At 39.3% G+C, this 17,412-nt stretch overlaps 1 protein-coding gene across 1 annotated transcript; it reads left to right on the top strand.

The window, feature by feature from the left end:
• Window positions 1–315: 315 nt before the first annotated feature.
• On the top strand, window positions 316–16,518 carry rab10 (RAB10, member RAS oncogene family). The gene is made up of 6 exons (XM_023299673.3): window positions 316–1,019; window positions 6,107–6,167; window positions 8,517–8,655; window positions 11,863–11,952; window positions 13,635–13,736; window positions 15,427–16,518. The coding sequence occupies exons 1-6, from the start codon at window positions 893–895 to the stop codon at window positions 15,511–15,513; spliced, it is 606 nt and encodes a 201-aa protein (XP_023155441.1). The 5' UTR covers window positions 316–892; the 3' UTR covers window positions 15,514–16,518.
• Window positions 16,519–17,412: the final 894 nt, after the last annotated feature.

Raw genomic sequence — 17,412 nt, 5'->3', positions numbered from 1 at the left:
ATGCCAGCTTGCCATGAAAACTGAACACCACCCCGGCTGCCAGAGATCCGCATGAAACCGGCCGCCATATTGGATCAATGGATACATATCATACTGAGAAGCAAAGAGAGCCTTGAGCCTAAATGTCCGAGTAACTTACGCAGTAACATTTGCCCTTTCTGTCAATCTAAGCCACGCCCCTTTACCCCTCAATGGTTGCCAGGGCAGCCAATCACATCAATGTGCTTAAAGGAGCGACATCTAGAATGACCAATCACAGACGCAGATTTGACAGAACGGGCGGGAGAAGGCGTGTCAATGGGACTAGGGTGTCGCCGTGGTGGCTCCCATTCGAAGGCGACGGCGGTCGTCTGTATTTCGGTTCTAATCTCTCCAGAAAAAAAGCGAAATCGCTCCGGACAGACAGTGAATTTGACACACTTTTTTGCTGAGATTTTTTTCAAATTCTTATCGGTCGAGTTTGTGGCAGGGCACTGGAATGACGGGGTGTGCCGAGAATTTGAATTAGCTCGCCGTTAGTTTGAAGAAAGAGTGAGTCGGGGTAGAGAGAGGAGCCATTTTGTCCCGACTGTGTGGGAGAAAAGAAAGAGTGGAAAAAAGGAATCACACGGGAGGAGATCCTTATTTTTGCTTTCTGTTCTCATGTTGTAAGGGGGGAAACAGTCGGGTTTGGGAAATATAACTTCTCGGACAAGTCTACGGGCACGTTATTTGGGTTGTATTTAGCCAACTAGCTTGCCAAGCTAATCAACAAATCCCAGATTGTTAACTGTAGCAATCAAGAGGACCGGGGCAGTTGGTCAGGTTGGCCAAGGAGCTGGCTTTAGACTTCACATAGGTGTGCTAGGTTATCAGTTGTTTCTGATCTCTGCGTGACTCGAGGTGGTTTTCAATGGCGAAGAAGACGTACGACTTGCTGTTCAAGCTGCTTCTAATCGGCGACTCGGGCGTGGGGAAGACCTGTGTGCTGTTCCGCTTCTCTGACGATGCCTTCAACACAACCTTCATCTCCACCATAGGTAAGAAGACCAGGGGACACAGGCACAGGATGGCGTGTTGTTACAGGTGTTTTGGATTATGTCGAACCCCTATTCGAGATAGTTTGACAGCTGGGAGACTCGCCTGACACTGTCCTGCAGCTGGAAATGGTAGGCAGGACATATTTGGTTAGCTAGTAAGCTATCAGCTCTCCAGGCCTGCACAGGTTAGCTGGAAAGCTAGTTGTGCAGTTTTATGGCCGTTAGTTAAACCGCGGCCACCACTGTTTCACATCCCTGTGACTTTTATAACGAAACGTTGGTAATGTTATTCTGGTCTAGCTTGGCAGTAATGGCAAGTAAAACCGGTTTAGGTGTCAGAGGATTTGCTGTCATATCAGTTGAGCCAGTGGCTACTAAGCTAAGTAGGCTAGTAGCACCACAGGGCCGTGCTCCTGTTAGAGCAACATTAAAAATCGTCTGTCTATGTAAGTCCAGGCGTTTACCTCTTACTATTACCATGATGGATTTGTTCTGACTGACTGACTGACACCTTAAAGGTAATACATGTCTGGATCTCTGCTCAAAATGAGAGGTTCCATACTAGTAAAGCCTTCCCAAAAGCAGTGATGGAAAAAAGTATTCAGATCCTCTACTTAAGTGGCAAAACCGCTGTATTGTACATCATTATATATACATGAGATATATTATATGTTGTAAGAAGCTCATATGTTGACAGTGTAAAGTCTGAGGCAGCAGTGTACTGTGACATAACCTTCGAGGAGTAAAAAGTAAAAAAAATCTCACTGAAACTAAAAGTATGAAGTAGTAGAAATGGCTCCTGAGAAATATTTAAGTCAAGTGCTTATGTAAATGTACTTGTTCACTTTCCTTAACTCCTCAATTGATAACCATAAACAATTCATCATGGTGGCATCATCAGCCCTTTTTTCTCTCTGTCCTTTACGCATGCATTTAACATTACGCTTACATGAGTCAAGTGTCAAACTATGTCAAATCCCTGCGTGGCCCAAGTGAAGGCTCCGTTTACTCTTGTTGCTTAAGATCAGTGCTGAGTAATAATGTAACGTTAGACGTGCTTTACATGAAGCTTAGTGTTTGCAGTGCAAAAGCTTTATATCCCTGATCCCTGAACTGAGCTTTCATTTCAAGCCCAGCTTTTCATAACTTGCGTATCATCAAGTTGACATCAAGTGACTTTATGCCCAAGAACATGCAGCCATAATGGGTGACTGTTCCCAGTGACATCCATGCTAGATTAGATTTGTTGAAATACAGCCATATACTGTCACTCTATTGCAAAGCTTGCTGTCACGTGTATTCTTTTTTTTTTGGCTTTGTCGATGTTTTGGCTTTCCCTTGATTTTCAATAGTGTTTGCGTTTTATTACACTCCATCTCATTTCTGGAAATATACAGTCTGTACTGTTAAAGTAGAAGCAAGATTAGGGTAACTATGTGGCTTATTTGGGTTAAAGCCACCATATCAGATCTCTTTCAGTTTAGGGGAAAGATGTGCCAGATGCAGTGGTAATAGCAGTCCAGACTAACAGGTTCTTCAGTATTCACAGACCAATGGTGACCTTTTCTCCATGCAGGGGTACTTTCCCTGCCAAGCTGGATAGTAAGTCAGTGCCTATAAGTGTTTGCAGCAACTACAGTCATTGTCTTTTCCTTTCATTTAGAGAAATAGTACAAATATATTCTGCATACTGTGTTTGACTCCAGCTGAACTTTATAGGTTCTAAAAGCACCTACTTCACCTGGTGGATAATGTGTTTAACCCTACTAAAGAGACTGAATGGGCATCTATTGCTTTCTGTTAGTTAAAATGTTATTAAAAATATGAGGATGACCAGCAACACAGATGACAGCAGTACTTCAACAGAAGCTGTCCACAACAGTCATTGTGGTCAGTTCAGGTTAGGAAGTGCCCAGAAGCAGTCTTCTCACCTTAGTTTGTCTAAATTTGTAGCAGGATCTGTGGTCTTAAATCAAGTCAAGTGATAGTAGCTCGATACAGATGTTGTGAATCGCAAAACCCAACGTCATTGTGGAAGCTGTCCTCTTAAAACTACTGTAGTTACATGCTCCTTTGTGTTCTTGTCTTTGTTCTACATCTATATTCAAAACAAAGTAGCAAGCATCATGATAAGCAGTAGAAATTTAAAAATATGTAGTAGTAGTGTAATCTGGACTTGCTGTTGCCTTTATTGTTGTCAAGGTAGAAGTCTTCCAATATTGATTTATTGAAATAGCCTAGCATCAGTTGCTCTGTTGCCAGGAAGGTAAAGGTTCATCATTATGGTTGGGGTCTCTCTTACAAGACAGACGAGGCAAAAAAAAGTTTTTAGATGAACTAGTACAATAACAGAAACAAAAAAAAAGATAGCAATACAAAGAATGTTAAAATTAACAAAGAATAGAGACAATTAGCATAAACTGTACAGCTGTCTTCATCATCTTCTCCTTCTTTTTCCAGCTAAAATGTAGCTTGAACAGAAAACACAAAGGCTTTGTTTCCCATTTCTGTCTACATTAGTGATAGTCAGCAGATTTGTGTTGTGATCTGAGATAACAATAGCAAGGTGTTAAATAGTTTTAAATACATATGACAGAAACTTTTCCAGAATTCTTTTCTAAATGATAATATACCAGAAATATACAACTTTTGCCTGTTACTTTAAAGGAAGCATTCACATAGCAGCCAGATATAGAACTTAATACATACCTAAATCGAAAGTCTGAAAGGAACAAAACTCTATAAAGACACAGCAGAAACAGGACATATGAAACAGGAGTGTGTTCTTCCTCTGACACAGTACCCATACCTTTCGAGACACAGATGCACAGCTGCTTCTCAAAATACCCCCACTGGAAACCCCCCTCACTCATCCTCTTTTCCAATCCTCTGAATGTCCCTGTCTCAACCCTTCCCTCTTACATATCAGAGGTTATGCAGATTTAGAGTGCTGAATATGCATAACGTTGCAATCTGAAATCTTTTTTTTCAAATAATGAATTTTGCATGGAAACTGACAAATGGCTACAGTGGAATTTATACTTGCGGAGTGAATGATTCCTCTAGGATTGAAAAGAAAGCCGGCCATAAACCATGTACTTTCTGTTTAGAACGTCCAGTTCAACAGTCGGCTGTCGTGGAAAGTGTCATTCTCCTCTGGTTAAGCATGCCTGTTTTTCCAGTGATTGGGCAAATGACCTATGATTGCACAATGCACATATTTTCTTAACAACTTGCCAGTGCACCTCATAAGCGAAAAAAAAAGCGTGATGTTTACTCAGTGTTTTATTCCTCATCAGGAACATACACATTTTACGTCATCCCTGCTGAGCCTGATTTTTGAGAGCTTACCTTTTAGTAGTTGTCGTCAGGAAAACTCACCCTCTTTCCCCGTTCTATCCCCAGTTCCCCATTTCATATTCTTCCTATTTACTCTTTTACTTTCAATCCAACTGCATCTTTCTTTCCCTCTCTTCCTCTCCCTAGAGTGTGCATAATATGTAGTGAGTCACACTTTGGCAGCCAGTTCCTTCATTATTCGTTTGCCCTGCCCCACCTACAGCACAGCTGTTTCTTGGACTTTTTCAGCAGTCGCAATTTTTGACCAGAGCAGAACTGACAGCTCAAAATTTTACAGGAAAACACCACTTGTTGGCCATAACTGAAGCCTCCTCTATGCCTTTACACTTACAAAGATAAGAATCATGGGTACTTTACTTAATATTGTCAAAATGATAATTCATTTCAGTTTTGCAGCTGTTGCTTTCAAATTTTTAGATAAAACTAACTGCTGTATGACTATGGGTCATTTTCTCTAAATCGTCAAGGGCTGCAAATAACTGTTATTTGCCTTTTTGAATAATGTCATGAAATTTCAATTCATTCTAAACTGCTGAAGTGTTCAGTGTATGAAAAAACTAAGCCACAGTCATGATTTGCCAAAGCCCAAAGTGATGTACTCACTTCTTGTCTTGTTTGACCAACAGTCTGACACCCAAAGCTATCCAGTTTATTGAAATGTATATAACTGAGAAAAACTGAAAATTCTTACACAAGTGTCTGGAACCGGCTATCCAGTAATCTTTAAAGCATTCAGCTCTAGTTGTTTAGAATAAAAAAAAAATTTAAAAAAAAAGAAATCTTAAGTCTATGACCACATGCCACCACAATTTTCAAAAGCCCAAGGTAAAATCTTCAAGTGCCTTATTTTGCCTGATTAAAAGTCTCTTACCCAACAAAACTCAGTTTACAGTGAGTTTAATACACAGAAAAGTTGTAAATTCACTATGTAGGAAAAATATGACAAAGGCAAGCTTGAAAGCAGGCAACCTCCTGGATGAAATGAAATGGCAATAAACTTAGCACTGCACCTTTATATCCAAAATAGTTAACTGAAAGTCCAAGGAAAACAGAAACTGAAATGTAAGCCTCGATAACTTTCCGATGTGGAACATTTGGTTATACATAGTTGTAAAAAATTGTATGCTCTCCATCACTGAACCAGTCCTCTCACTCCTTCATCAGTTGAGTTGCTTCGACCCAAAAGGCAAAACAATTCTTCAGGCTTTAACATTCGATATCACTAACCCACCTAAAATATGCCAGACTCAATATCCTCTCTTTTCAAACTACCTGTGTTTAAGCTTATGCTTTACAGTAATGAGGTTATGGTGATTAAAAAATCATTCTCAGTTTTCCTTCCTTTAACCTGATTTCACTTAGTACCCCGGTTTGTGTGTGCCCATTGTTAGCCAGCTGCTGGTCCCACAGCTGTCTGCTGATAGCCTCAAAGCTTGGGCATGACACTGCAGAATCAGGAAGAGCTCATGTTGTTGTCTCTCTGATGGAAACACCTGTCACTCACTTTCCACTTCCCTCTCCCAGTGTCATTCTTTGGCTGTTCCTGATTCGCTATTGTTGAAGTATTCATGTCTGAGCTGCTTTTTCTCTTTGTTTGCATCAGTGCCAAAGTCTTTGTATGTAAGCCTTCATTTATTCATTCATCTCTTTCCTGATAGCGCCTCATGTGCTACTAGTGCACTTTTGATGGATATTGTGTATGCTGATCTGTTTTTAATTCTTCACAGGAATAGACTTCAAGATCAAAACTGTTGAATTACAAGGAAAGAAGATCAAACTACAGATCTGGTTAGTATGTTATGCGTTGTAGCTCTTCTTTTTCTATACTCATGTCAAGGCTTGTTTTGTATTTGTATGCAGGCAGAAGTGTGCAGGGCTGAAAAATACACTGACATTGTGAGAGTCATCTTGCAGTACAGCCTCTTGAGTTTGTACCTTGTTATATGATAGTGACACATCTGTTTGACATACCTCCCTCAAGGACTGAAGTGCGCTAGGGCAGGAAATGGTCATCGGTCCACCAGGAGGACTGCTGCAGGGTTATCATTGTGATCAACAGCTGGTGATTTTTACCAAGTAAAACTGACATTTAAACCTCTTCATTTAGCAAGAGTAGAACACATACAATTTATCACTTTACTACTGGACTTTGCTCGTACAAAGCTGACATTTACTATCATTATTTAGATGTTCCAACTTTTGTATTTGAGAGGCTGGAACCAGCCAACTCACGAAGTTTTAACATTTTGTATTGGGAAAATGATCAAGTGATTTAAGGTTAATTTTCTGTCATCTCAAAGTGTTTTATTACAAGAAGAACTAGTAGACAGTCATAAGTTCCACAATGTAACAGCATTACATTTTAACCATAACTGGCTTTAAAAAGAAGTATGGAATAGTCATGATCGTAATTTTCAAAATGTTTTAAAGCACAACCCAAGATCCAGTTATTGGTTAATAGTTTTGAAGTCAATATAGAAAAAGGTAATGGATATGTTGTTTTTTTATGTCAGTGAACATCTTCACAGGAGACAGTGTTTTCATTCAAGACTGATCTTTTACTGTTATCTAGAAGATGGAGACACCTGTGCATCCCCTCCCACTGTTATGCGAGAACCAAATATACAAGGGGAAAAAAAAACAAACTCCTTTTGAGATTAGATCTTTTTGTCAGACAAAATGCTTTGAATACAGTATGGCAGCTTAGGTTCCAGGTGCTTTTCAATGTTTGAGTGCAAACATTTAATTGAGAAACTAATTAACTATTAAAATAATTGTTCCAGCCCATCAGTTTTGCTCAGAGGTTAAAGGCATTATGAGAACTTAGAACTAGTTGTTGTGCAGTGACTGTCTTAGTGTGTTTTCATTTCCTAAGCCCAGGTGCTTTGCTTAAAGGAGGCATCTCGAAGATATATTTGAAATAAGGAAGTTTTTTATTTTTAATATTTATCTATTTTCTTTAACTGTGTGGTTGTCAGTCTGTGACTATGAACCCATACAAGGGGCCAAGGATTTGTATTTGCAAGCTAAGTTGCAAAGGTTTTGCAACTTATACATGTATAAAATGTTTGGTTTGGTTCTGATGGTGATATGTTTCAAAGCTTGATCACATTTGACCTGTTCCATTAGGCAACGGCTGTGGCTGTTTGCATTACAATCTTTCTCTACATCACATTGCCCTCTTCCTGACCAGGCAAATTATATCTGAGTTAAATCTTCAAAATTTGACCTTGCGTCCCGAGCATGTGGTCATGCTCTACAGATCAGTTTCTTGAACAGCCTTTTAGTATTTTGTAGGTCATTGTGAAACAGTCTTTTCTAAGTGAAGATTTGTTTTGCTTTTTGTGAGCCTGGTGCTGCTAGGCTTCCTCTCTTTGAGTCTCTTAGCAGTGATAGATGAATGTTGGCAGGGCTTCCTTGATAGGAAAATGTCATAGTTGAGGTGCATGCTAGTGCAGATGTGTGAGGGACAAGGCCTGCGGTGGATTTTAATGTGTTTGTACCAGGTTCACTTGACTTCTGTGACATAGCAGACTTTCCAAGTGAAGTACAAGTTAGAATTAAATTACAGTTGTTTCACTGGGCCTCACGACAGGGCCTTTTTTTCCCTGACAGTCTGAATTGTGCTAATGGGGCATTAAATATTTTATAGCTTTTATCAGCCTCTATTGATGGCCAAAAGAATTGCATCACAATAACACGTCTGGCACACCTTATGATGTCCTGTAACTGGCACGAATAATCCGTTTTTCCTCAGTAAAGAGGAGTAAAACAAGTAGGCATGTAAAATAACTATTGGGCTAATGTATTTTTATGCTATGTAATACAGTAATAATCCTCTTTTTTGCTTTTGTGTTTTGTACTAAAAATTTGAACCCTTCTGGCTGATAAATGTTTTGATTGGCATTGAGTGTAAGTCAAGAAATCGCATGATTTAATGAAGGAATGAAGTCATTGGTATTGATCGACAACTCTGCCAAACCTACATGTATTTTGTGGCCAGTTTGAGCTGTACTGCAGTGAAGATCTGAGCTACTGAACCATTTGTCGTATGGGTCAAAGACTGCAATTAATCTAAGAAAAAAGTCAGTACATACAAACAAAATAGGTTGTATGTGTCTGTGTGTGTGTGTGCAGGGACACAGCAGGCCAGGAACGGTTCCACACCATCACCACCTCTTACTACAGAGGAGCTATGGGCATCATGCTGGTCTACGACATCACCAACGCCAAGAGCTTTGAAAACATCAGCAAATGGCTGCGCAACATTGATGAGGTAAGACACAAACACAAAATCTCCCCAGATTCAGCGAACATATCGTCATGTGGGTGTATGCTGCTTGGTAAATTTTGATTCTTTCTGGGGAGTCAACTGTTGGCGCTCCTTCTACATCTTTTGTTTTATCTTTGGCATAATGACACAGTGATAAATACTTCATGGGAATGCAGCCAACATGACTAACAAGCCAGCTAAACTGAGTGCAGTGAGCTGTGGAACAGGAGTCTGTGACTAAATCACATCAGATGAGCCAGATGTCCGTATGCATCTGTCTCACTGTAGCAGAACCAGGGATTGTACTGTTTTAAATCTTATGTCAGAAGTAAACAAGTAACTCCAAAATCTCCAGATGCCACAAAGGCCGTGTCAAACATTGAGCTTTTTTTTTTTTTTTTTTTTTTAAACTGTTACTAGGAAAGGGTCTGTGTGTTAACAGCTAATACACTCCAGGTGTGATAGCTGATTGCGCCGTGAGTTGTTAAAGATGCCTGAAACCAAAGCATTGGTGATTTGTTGCATTGAACACTAGGGTTTGGATTTTGGATTTGGGTTCAGATTCTAAAGCAGTCTTTAAGAAAAATAAATTGAAATTCTTCTCATTGGTTCAAAGGCAATTTTCCCTTTTGTTAGGTTATAAACAGTGTACTGCAGACACCTACTGTATATCTACTATATGTCTGCACCATTCATCATACGAGTTGAATGCATGTGTGTCTACCTATATCTTGATGCATTTGCCTGAGTGATTTATTCTGTTTACCTACTCAACTGTTACCGAGTTGTTTTGATTAGCAGACGAACAGTAGAAATTGTGTGATTAACTTGTAACAGTCACCTTAATTTAGCAAATGCCACTACATAACGCATTACAAAGACAGAACTGCACTCTACTATTGTTAGAGTAACCCAAAATATTCAAGAGAGCTGTTGCTGTGGTAATACAACACACAGACTTTCATGAACTATTCTGCTTATTGACGCATGTTACGGCTGACTGAAGTAACTCACTGAAAACCCACTATTCTGTGTTACCACTTTAATGGCAGTGTGCAGCTGTGCAGACTGTGGCTATGCTAACTTTAGTGGTTCTAAAACTAAATTAATTCACATAAGTGTCTGTTCACCTTGACAGACAGAGATGGGCAATGGTGGAGAAAGCACTCAGATCCTTTACTTATGTAAAAACACCAATAGCACACTGTAAAAATGTTTCCTGCACTGAAAATGTTACTTAAAGTAAAAGTTTGTAAGTAAAATCTGGATAGGATACTATGGTAATGACAGTACTCACTGCAAAAAAAAAAATCTCACCTGTGACTGTTACATTCCAGTACAATATATTATATTGTTGGACTATTGTAACTCATGCATTAACCCCTTAATGCCTGAATTTATTTACAATTAAATAAAAGCAAATTTTTTTTGTGTGTTTTTGCTTTCCAGCTGATGCTAAAATAAATGGAATTTGTGAATTTATCCATTACACATAGAAAATAGATACATAGAAATATAATAATTAGTTCCCACTCCGACCGGTCCTACGAGAAACCAGTGCTTGCAAAAGGTTCCGAGGTACATATTGAATATGCACAAGCTGGCATTGGGGGAATGGATACGCGATCTCAGGTGCAGTCTGAATGAACGTGGTATGTTGCGAATTTGCGATAATAGGCGTCAAGGGGTTAATGTAGAAGCATTTACTGTTGTAGTAGCCATCTAAACCTCAAAGAACTTGAATCAAACTATGTTAAGAAATGCAATTAATAAGCAGAGTCAGAATTGTTAAATACGACCCTAAAGGCAAGGCACTGTAGCCTGATATGTATACAACATTTAATGACACCCCTCTCCAACAAACCTGATATATCAAATTGTTCAGTGGTTATCAGACAAGCTGTCAGTCACAAATGGTCAGTTTGTCCTCCTGCCACTCCTGTGTGCATCTCCCCGGAAAACTGTGCTGCTTTCAGCTTCATTCTCTACAGTTTTCTTTGGTGGTGCTTCTTTATCTTGATGACTCAGTTACATGAGTAATCTGTTGCAGTTTAAACACATTAGACAAGCCGATGTGTGTTGGATTTAACATCATCTATCTTCATTGTTCTTTGTTGCAACAAAACACTAAAATGTTGTGACACTATCAGTAATGAGGTGTTGCGCAGTTGGCAAAGTGGACTGAGTGAGACTACGTTTCTCTGGAATTAATTTTTCTCACTCTTGGTGTTGAAGAGCTTTGAGTCCGGTTGGTGAAAGCAAACACAATGAATTTCCTGCAAACTAAGAACTCGGCTTCGCTCATGTTGCACCGCATTCGATGAGGCTTGTTGTTGTTGCCAAACTTTTGGCCTGCGATCACTCAGGAACACAGGGGTATCTACTTGCTAACGATTTTGAAACCAAAAGGTGATTTGTATTCGCTTGTTTAATTGTGGTAATTTTTTACATTGAGTTGTCATATAGTTTGCATCAAATTGGTTCATTAGAGTTTTTGTTAAAGGATCACCTCTCAAGATATTAAAATGATCTGCTTACTTTGTAAATTGCTTATGGATCAATAATGACGAGTTACTGTCATAAATCCTATAGGAACATGTAAAAGTTTAAAGGTGAGTGGAGGTCATCAAGTGTTGTCTGCACATCAGTTATTCTGCACACTGAAGCAACACTAAGCAAGGCGTTTTTTTGAGTGAAGGAGGACAGGGAAAAATATCTTTGGGGTTCGTACTGTTGGTCAGATAAAACTGTCAATTTATACACGCACTTTGGCCTCAGACCCCAATAATATCCTTAAAAATAATCCAGCAATTTGAGGAAAGTCTAAAATTGACTTTTTTGTAACACAAAGACCCCTTTATTCTTTCTCCTATTCTGTTAACTATCTTGAACCCTTTCCTAAAAAGAGCAATGAAATGATTTCACTTGATGCCAGTAACTGACTCTTACTCAATTTGCCACTCAATCAGTATGCCCCCTGGTGGCTCTTAGAAGCTTTGAAACGTTAATACATACCTTTTGGAAAATAATCCTATTCATTGCCTGAGTTTCATTGGATTGATTGATCAGTATAGGGGATGCAGCCCAACTGCTCAGGACTCAATGATTTAGTGTGAATGAAGTCTAAGATGAAGCTTGAAGTTAAATGTTGCTCATATGAGACAGTAATTCTAATAATTTACACTTTCTTCTCTATTTAATTTTTTTCAGCATGCAAATGAGGATGTTGAAAGAATGCTGCTAGGCAACAAGTGTGACATGGAGGACAAAAGGGTCGTACCAAAAGCCAAGGGCGAGCAGGTGAGATGGTGCAGTCCTTTGCAGCTGTAAGCAAACATTTATCATCAAAATCTGCCGTGTTGATGGGTGGATTTGTCGTTGCCTCTTTGCATATTGATTTCATAGCCCTGAACAAAGAAGATGTCTACACATTAAGTTCTCTGCAGTTAATCACATTTCAGTCCCACCTTTCCACTTTGAGGGCACAACACAATGACAGCGGTCGCAGTTACATAAATGTCTTGTTCACTGATTCACCATGAGTCAATGTGGCTGGAAAATAACAGAAAAGCAAAGAGGAAAAACTAAAGCAAAGCATGAAGAACAGCCTTAAAGAGAGGTACTGGAACAGGTGGCAAAGTTTGAATTGTGTAATTGCTGCTCAAAACTGCCACTCAAAACATTTGTACTAAACAGAAAGTGCAATAGGCTGCTACTGATCTCTGGATGCCATTCAGGCTTATGTTCTTTACTGAACTGCTGTGAAAACCATAGCTTCTTGTTCATGAACAATCATTTAATTACATTTACTTTATTTCTGTGTTTTGATTGCCACACAAAGGCTACACAAATGAGTCACGTGAGAACGTTTAACACATTTAATCCTCTGAGCGCATGGCAGTTTTCACATTTTTACTCATTGATAGCTTATTTTTTTTTACTGCAACATAAAGTCCTACACCTCTATAGAAACAGCACAAGCATGGCTAAAAGTAGAGAGACCCCAAAAATGTATTGTGTGTACAGCATAACACAGTTATAATGCCATAAATCATTAAAGTCCTATGCTCTAGATGAACTGGACCTGTGTGTGCAGTAACATTTGAAGAGCAACAAAAGAACAGCACCACTTGCATAGCTGCTTACACAGCATACTGCTTTACTTGATCTGCCCACTTCTGCTTCATCCAACATGGAACTGACAACTGATGTCTAAAACTTTGGCAAGCATGTTGTAGAGCTAAATATTTAATCAAAATATTAGCAAAATCAGAATAGGGTCTAGTACAAATCCCACATCGCAGGAACTACAAAATTTTCTTCATGAAGCTATTATAGATGAAGTATTGCAATGCCACAGACATGCCCCAGTCAACAAGTCCTACTCTCCATACGTAAGGGAACATGCTTGTATAGCACAGATCATATCAAGAATCACATCACTTGTTTCACGAATGCAAAATTTCCAATTCCCATTAAACTGGGACTCATCACAACACCTGTCAAAATATTGGCAATGTGATTTGCATTCGCATAATGTTCAGTGTTGTTACAGAATGACCCCTTTTAACTTTTACCTTTGGTGGCATCACTTGCTGTTCATGCCCTCTACTGGTACATGTTTGGTCACAGGATGTATTGTCAGATGCGGTTCAGCCCAGTTCCATCCTGAGCAGAGCTCTAATCAGCTAGAATGAGTGAAAACACCTGTATGGGAGTACAGGGGCTTTAAGAGCTTTGGTTCAAAGTACAAAAGCAAACTCCCAGTGACTGCTCAGTCTGCAGATTAAGCAACATCAGACACAGATCTGCTTACTCATACACATACCCACCTGACTAGTATTGTTGTGTATGTGCTTCAGCGATACACCAGTGATACCTGATCTGTGTTCTGCAGAGGAGATCAGCCACTTTATTTTTGGACTGAGTCATCTTTAAGCCACATCCACACTTTCTAACTCGATCTGCTTTCGCCTCCACAGATTGCGAGGGAGCATGGCATTAGGTTTTTTGAGACGAGTGCTAAGGCCAACATCAACATCGAGAAGGCTTTCCTCACGTTAGCAGAAGACATCCTCAGAAAGGTGTGTGCACTGTCTTTGGGTCTTGGACATTGAAAAGACTACATGTATTTAGTTGTGGTTATTTTTTTGGCATTACTTTTTCAGAGCCAACATGAGTACTTTATTGACTTTGGCTGATAGTTGCTGGGATTCCAGTTCTCAATTTCAGTTTATATTTAAACATTGTGTGTGGCCTCTTCTAGTCGAGTTATGATAGTTACAGGAACAAGCACATACATTAAAAAAAATAAATAAATCCATTACAGCATGCATTTAAATATGAGTGACAAGTTGTAATAGTCAAATAGCAGTAGCTCTCAACTTTTTGATCTTGTGACACTTAAGAGACTTAAACACTACAGCTAAGCAATATCAGTTTTTGAAGCGTTGTGTTTGTCTTTGAGACATAAGAAGTAAAGGTTTTCCTCTCTAAATGTTTAATTTTAGTGTTTTTTAAAACCATAGTGCCCTCTGACCAAATTGCAAATGTGATGTCAATTTAAATGGATACACCAGAGGATGGAGTGAAAAGCCAGTAATCATATAGAGGGGGAAGGAGGTGTAAGCAGGGAGTAATAGTTTGATTTAATTGTTCAGATGAAAAATGCCAAACAAAAACTGAGCAGCAGGGGGCGCCCGGATAGCACAACAGGTTAAGCAGGTGACCCATGTACAGGGGCTGCTCCCTGTTCCATTCCAGCTCACAGCCCTTTGCTGCATGTCTTCCCCCAACTCTTCTCCCTCCTTTCCTGTCTGTCTCCACTGCACCTATCAAATAAAGGCAAAAAGGCCCAAAAAAAAACTTCCAAAAAAAAAAAAAAAAATTGAGCAGCAAATGAAAAAGAGAGTTTGAAACAGGAGTAGATGGCCTCCACACCTCTGAATGTCTGGTGGTCATTGTCAGGAAGACACCAACTATGTGAAAAGTGTGGTTGTTAAGGTGTTTCTCACAGCTTCTGATAGGGCTGCAACTACCAACTACTTTGATAGTTGAATAATGTATGGATGTGATGCGCTTCGTCTGCTATTGTTGACTCAGTGAAGCTGCTAATGTTAAATGTCCCTGATAAGCTTTCCATCTGGGCAACACTGTAAACTGTAGTTGGAAAACCAGAGTCAAATAATTCTGAGTGTGTACAGAAACACAATGACATCACCAACTAATTGGCAACCAGTTGTTGGCAACTATTTTAGTCATCAACTCTTGTTGACTACTTTAATTATTCATTGCATCCCTACTATCTGACCTTGCGACATGCAGTTTGGACACCATAAATCCTGCTCAAACTCCATCTTTTGAAGACACAGGAGTGGGATTTAAGTGATCATGTCACTCAGACAAGTTTAAATCCATCCAAAGCCTTAAACCACAGCTAAATCAGCCCTCTAGAATCATCGCTATGTGTTGTCACTGACAACAGAAATGCTTTGCATCTGTCAAATGCATCACAGTGCACTGTGGGATTGTTAGCAGGTGGTAGTGTACAGTACATGCCACTGACTATACTTTTTTTTATTCCCTGTTGGAGAGTATTATATGGGATAAATGGATTTCACACTCAAATAATATTGCAGACAGTATAAATGTTGCTGTATACAGTAGAGTAGAAGTAGGCAGCAGTTCTGGACACAAACCAGAGTTAGTGTGTTGCAATAATGAATGTCATGTATTTAATTAGATGTTTTTTTGTTGTGTGTGTTTGTGTGACAGACGCCTGTAAAAGAGCCCAACAGTGAAAACGTCGACATCAGCAGTGCAGGTGGAGTCACAGGCTGGAAGAGCAAGTGCTGCAGTTGAACAACTCCTCTGTTTCAATTCACACTAATGCACACAAACACACACACACACACAAAAACACACATATTCTCTCTCTAACTGCTATCTCTAACTCTCTCGTCCTCTAACTTGTCTCATGAGTTTTCTTGCACACTGACACTGTCTCTTTATCAGAATAAAACAATAAACCACTTCACCTGTCTAATCCCCCCCCACCCTCCATATTCCTCACTCTGCATCTGATGATCATTTTTATTTCTGATAAAAAGAGAAATCCAGTCACGTTTCTTGTCATTTGTTTTAAAGGTCGTTAAGAAAAAAGTGTGAAAAGACAAGCTCATGTTTTTAATATTTCCTTTGCCTGAGCTCACCTGATTGGGCACCCTCACCTTCCCCCTTAACCCCACCCACCCACAGCACTCACCTTCAGTCAGAGGAAATCCAAGTAAAAAGAAAATAAAACAAAAAAGACTAATATAGGATTAACATTTTGTACACTTAGTGAGGTTTCTGTTGTCTAACCGTATTTGGTCATTTACAATTTGTTACCAAGTGACAGAGGCGTGGCTAGCTCCTTTTATATGTGGGGGTTTATTTTGTCCTGTGCCTTATATGGAAGACAGGGGCGGGGCTGTGTGGTGGGCGGAGCCACATCCACCCATTGAAATTACAGTTTAATATTATGTCGGTTCAGGCTGTCATCATGAAGAAGCCGAACTGAAGTTAAAGCGTTTGAATTTCTCCTCCAGCCAAGAGAACGGCATTATACCGTATGTCCTGTTTTAACGGTGTTTTATTTGTATCTGTATGATTTATTTTACTTTTCCTTTTTTCTTTTTTTTTTTTTCCCTTTTTGGGTTGTTTTTTTTTTTTTTTTCCTGCATGCAGATTTCTTTGGGTTGGAAGCGTTTCTGTAACGTTGTGTAACGTTTGCCACTGGGTAACTGTGGGCGGGAGGTACAGAAGTTCTCTTTGGAAATTCAAACAATTTTGCAGATCCATTAAAAATAAGCTTGTTTAAGTTAACTTGTTTGTCCTCAATCATGTGCTGTGTGTAGATTGATGTCTCCGTTTATGTCAGGCTGACGAAAAAACACCGCTTTTAAAATCTGACACTCAAGACGTGCAAAGTTTGACCTGAAGATGATGAACACAACTCTAGAAAAGCTTGGTAGGGCTAATATAGATGTATAGAGATAAAGTTGTGGAGCAGGGGTGTCAAACTCATCTTAGTTCAGGGGCCACATTCAGCCCAATTTGATCTCAAGTGGGCCAGACCTGTAAAATCAGAGCATAATGTAAAAATAATGACAACTCCAAATATTTCCCTTTGTTTTAGTGCAAAAAAGTACATTCTGAAAATGTTCATATTCAGTTAACCTTCTTTTATTTTTTAATTTCTCAAGAAAAATATGTGCAATTTCAACAACATTAAGCCACAGTTTATCATTTACACATTACAGCTTGCAAATCGCAGTGTCTCTACAGAGGCACAAAACATTTAGTCACAGGTATCAGGAGATGAACAGAGCAGCATTTTACTTTACGATGGAAACAGGTTGTCAAAATCTAGAAATGATTTTAAATTTACATTCATTTCCACCTCTGTGTAGTGATCCTGACCACCTGAACTCATGCATCATACAAACTGAAGTGGGAACTATTTAGAAGGTTAAGTTGTCCCATTGCCTTGTAAATATATTAAATTTATTCATTAAAAAGATAAAAGTTGTGGCAGTACATGAACAATAACGTTCAACCAAACCAAACTCTTTTGTACTGAAGTTGCTGACTGACATTACATTGCACAATATTCAATGTCTTCAGTATTTTCACAGTAACTATTCATTTTGCAAAGTCATCCCGTGGGCTGGATTGGACCCTCTGGCGGGCCATGTGTTTGACATCTCTGGTGTAGAA

This window comes from Amphiprion ocellaris, chromosome 12 (assembly GCF_022539595.1).
Source record: "Amphiprion ocellaris isolate individual 3 ecotype Okinawa chromosome 12, ASM2253959v1, whole genome shotgun sequence".
NCBI lineage: Eukaryota > Metazoa > Chordata > Actinopteri > Pomacentridae > Amphiprion > Amphiprion ocellaris.
This window is presented reverse-complemented; position numbering and strand designations above follow the sequence as displayed.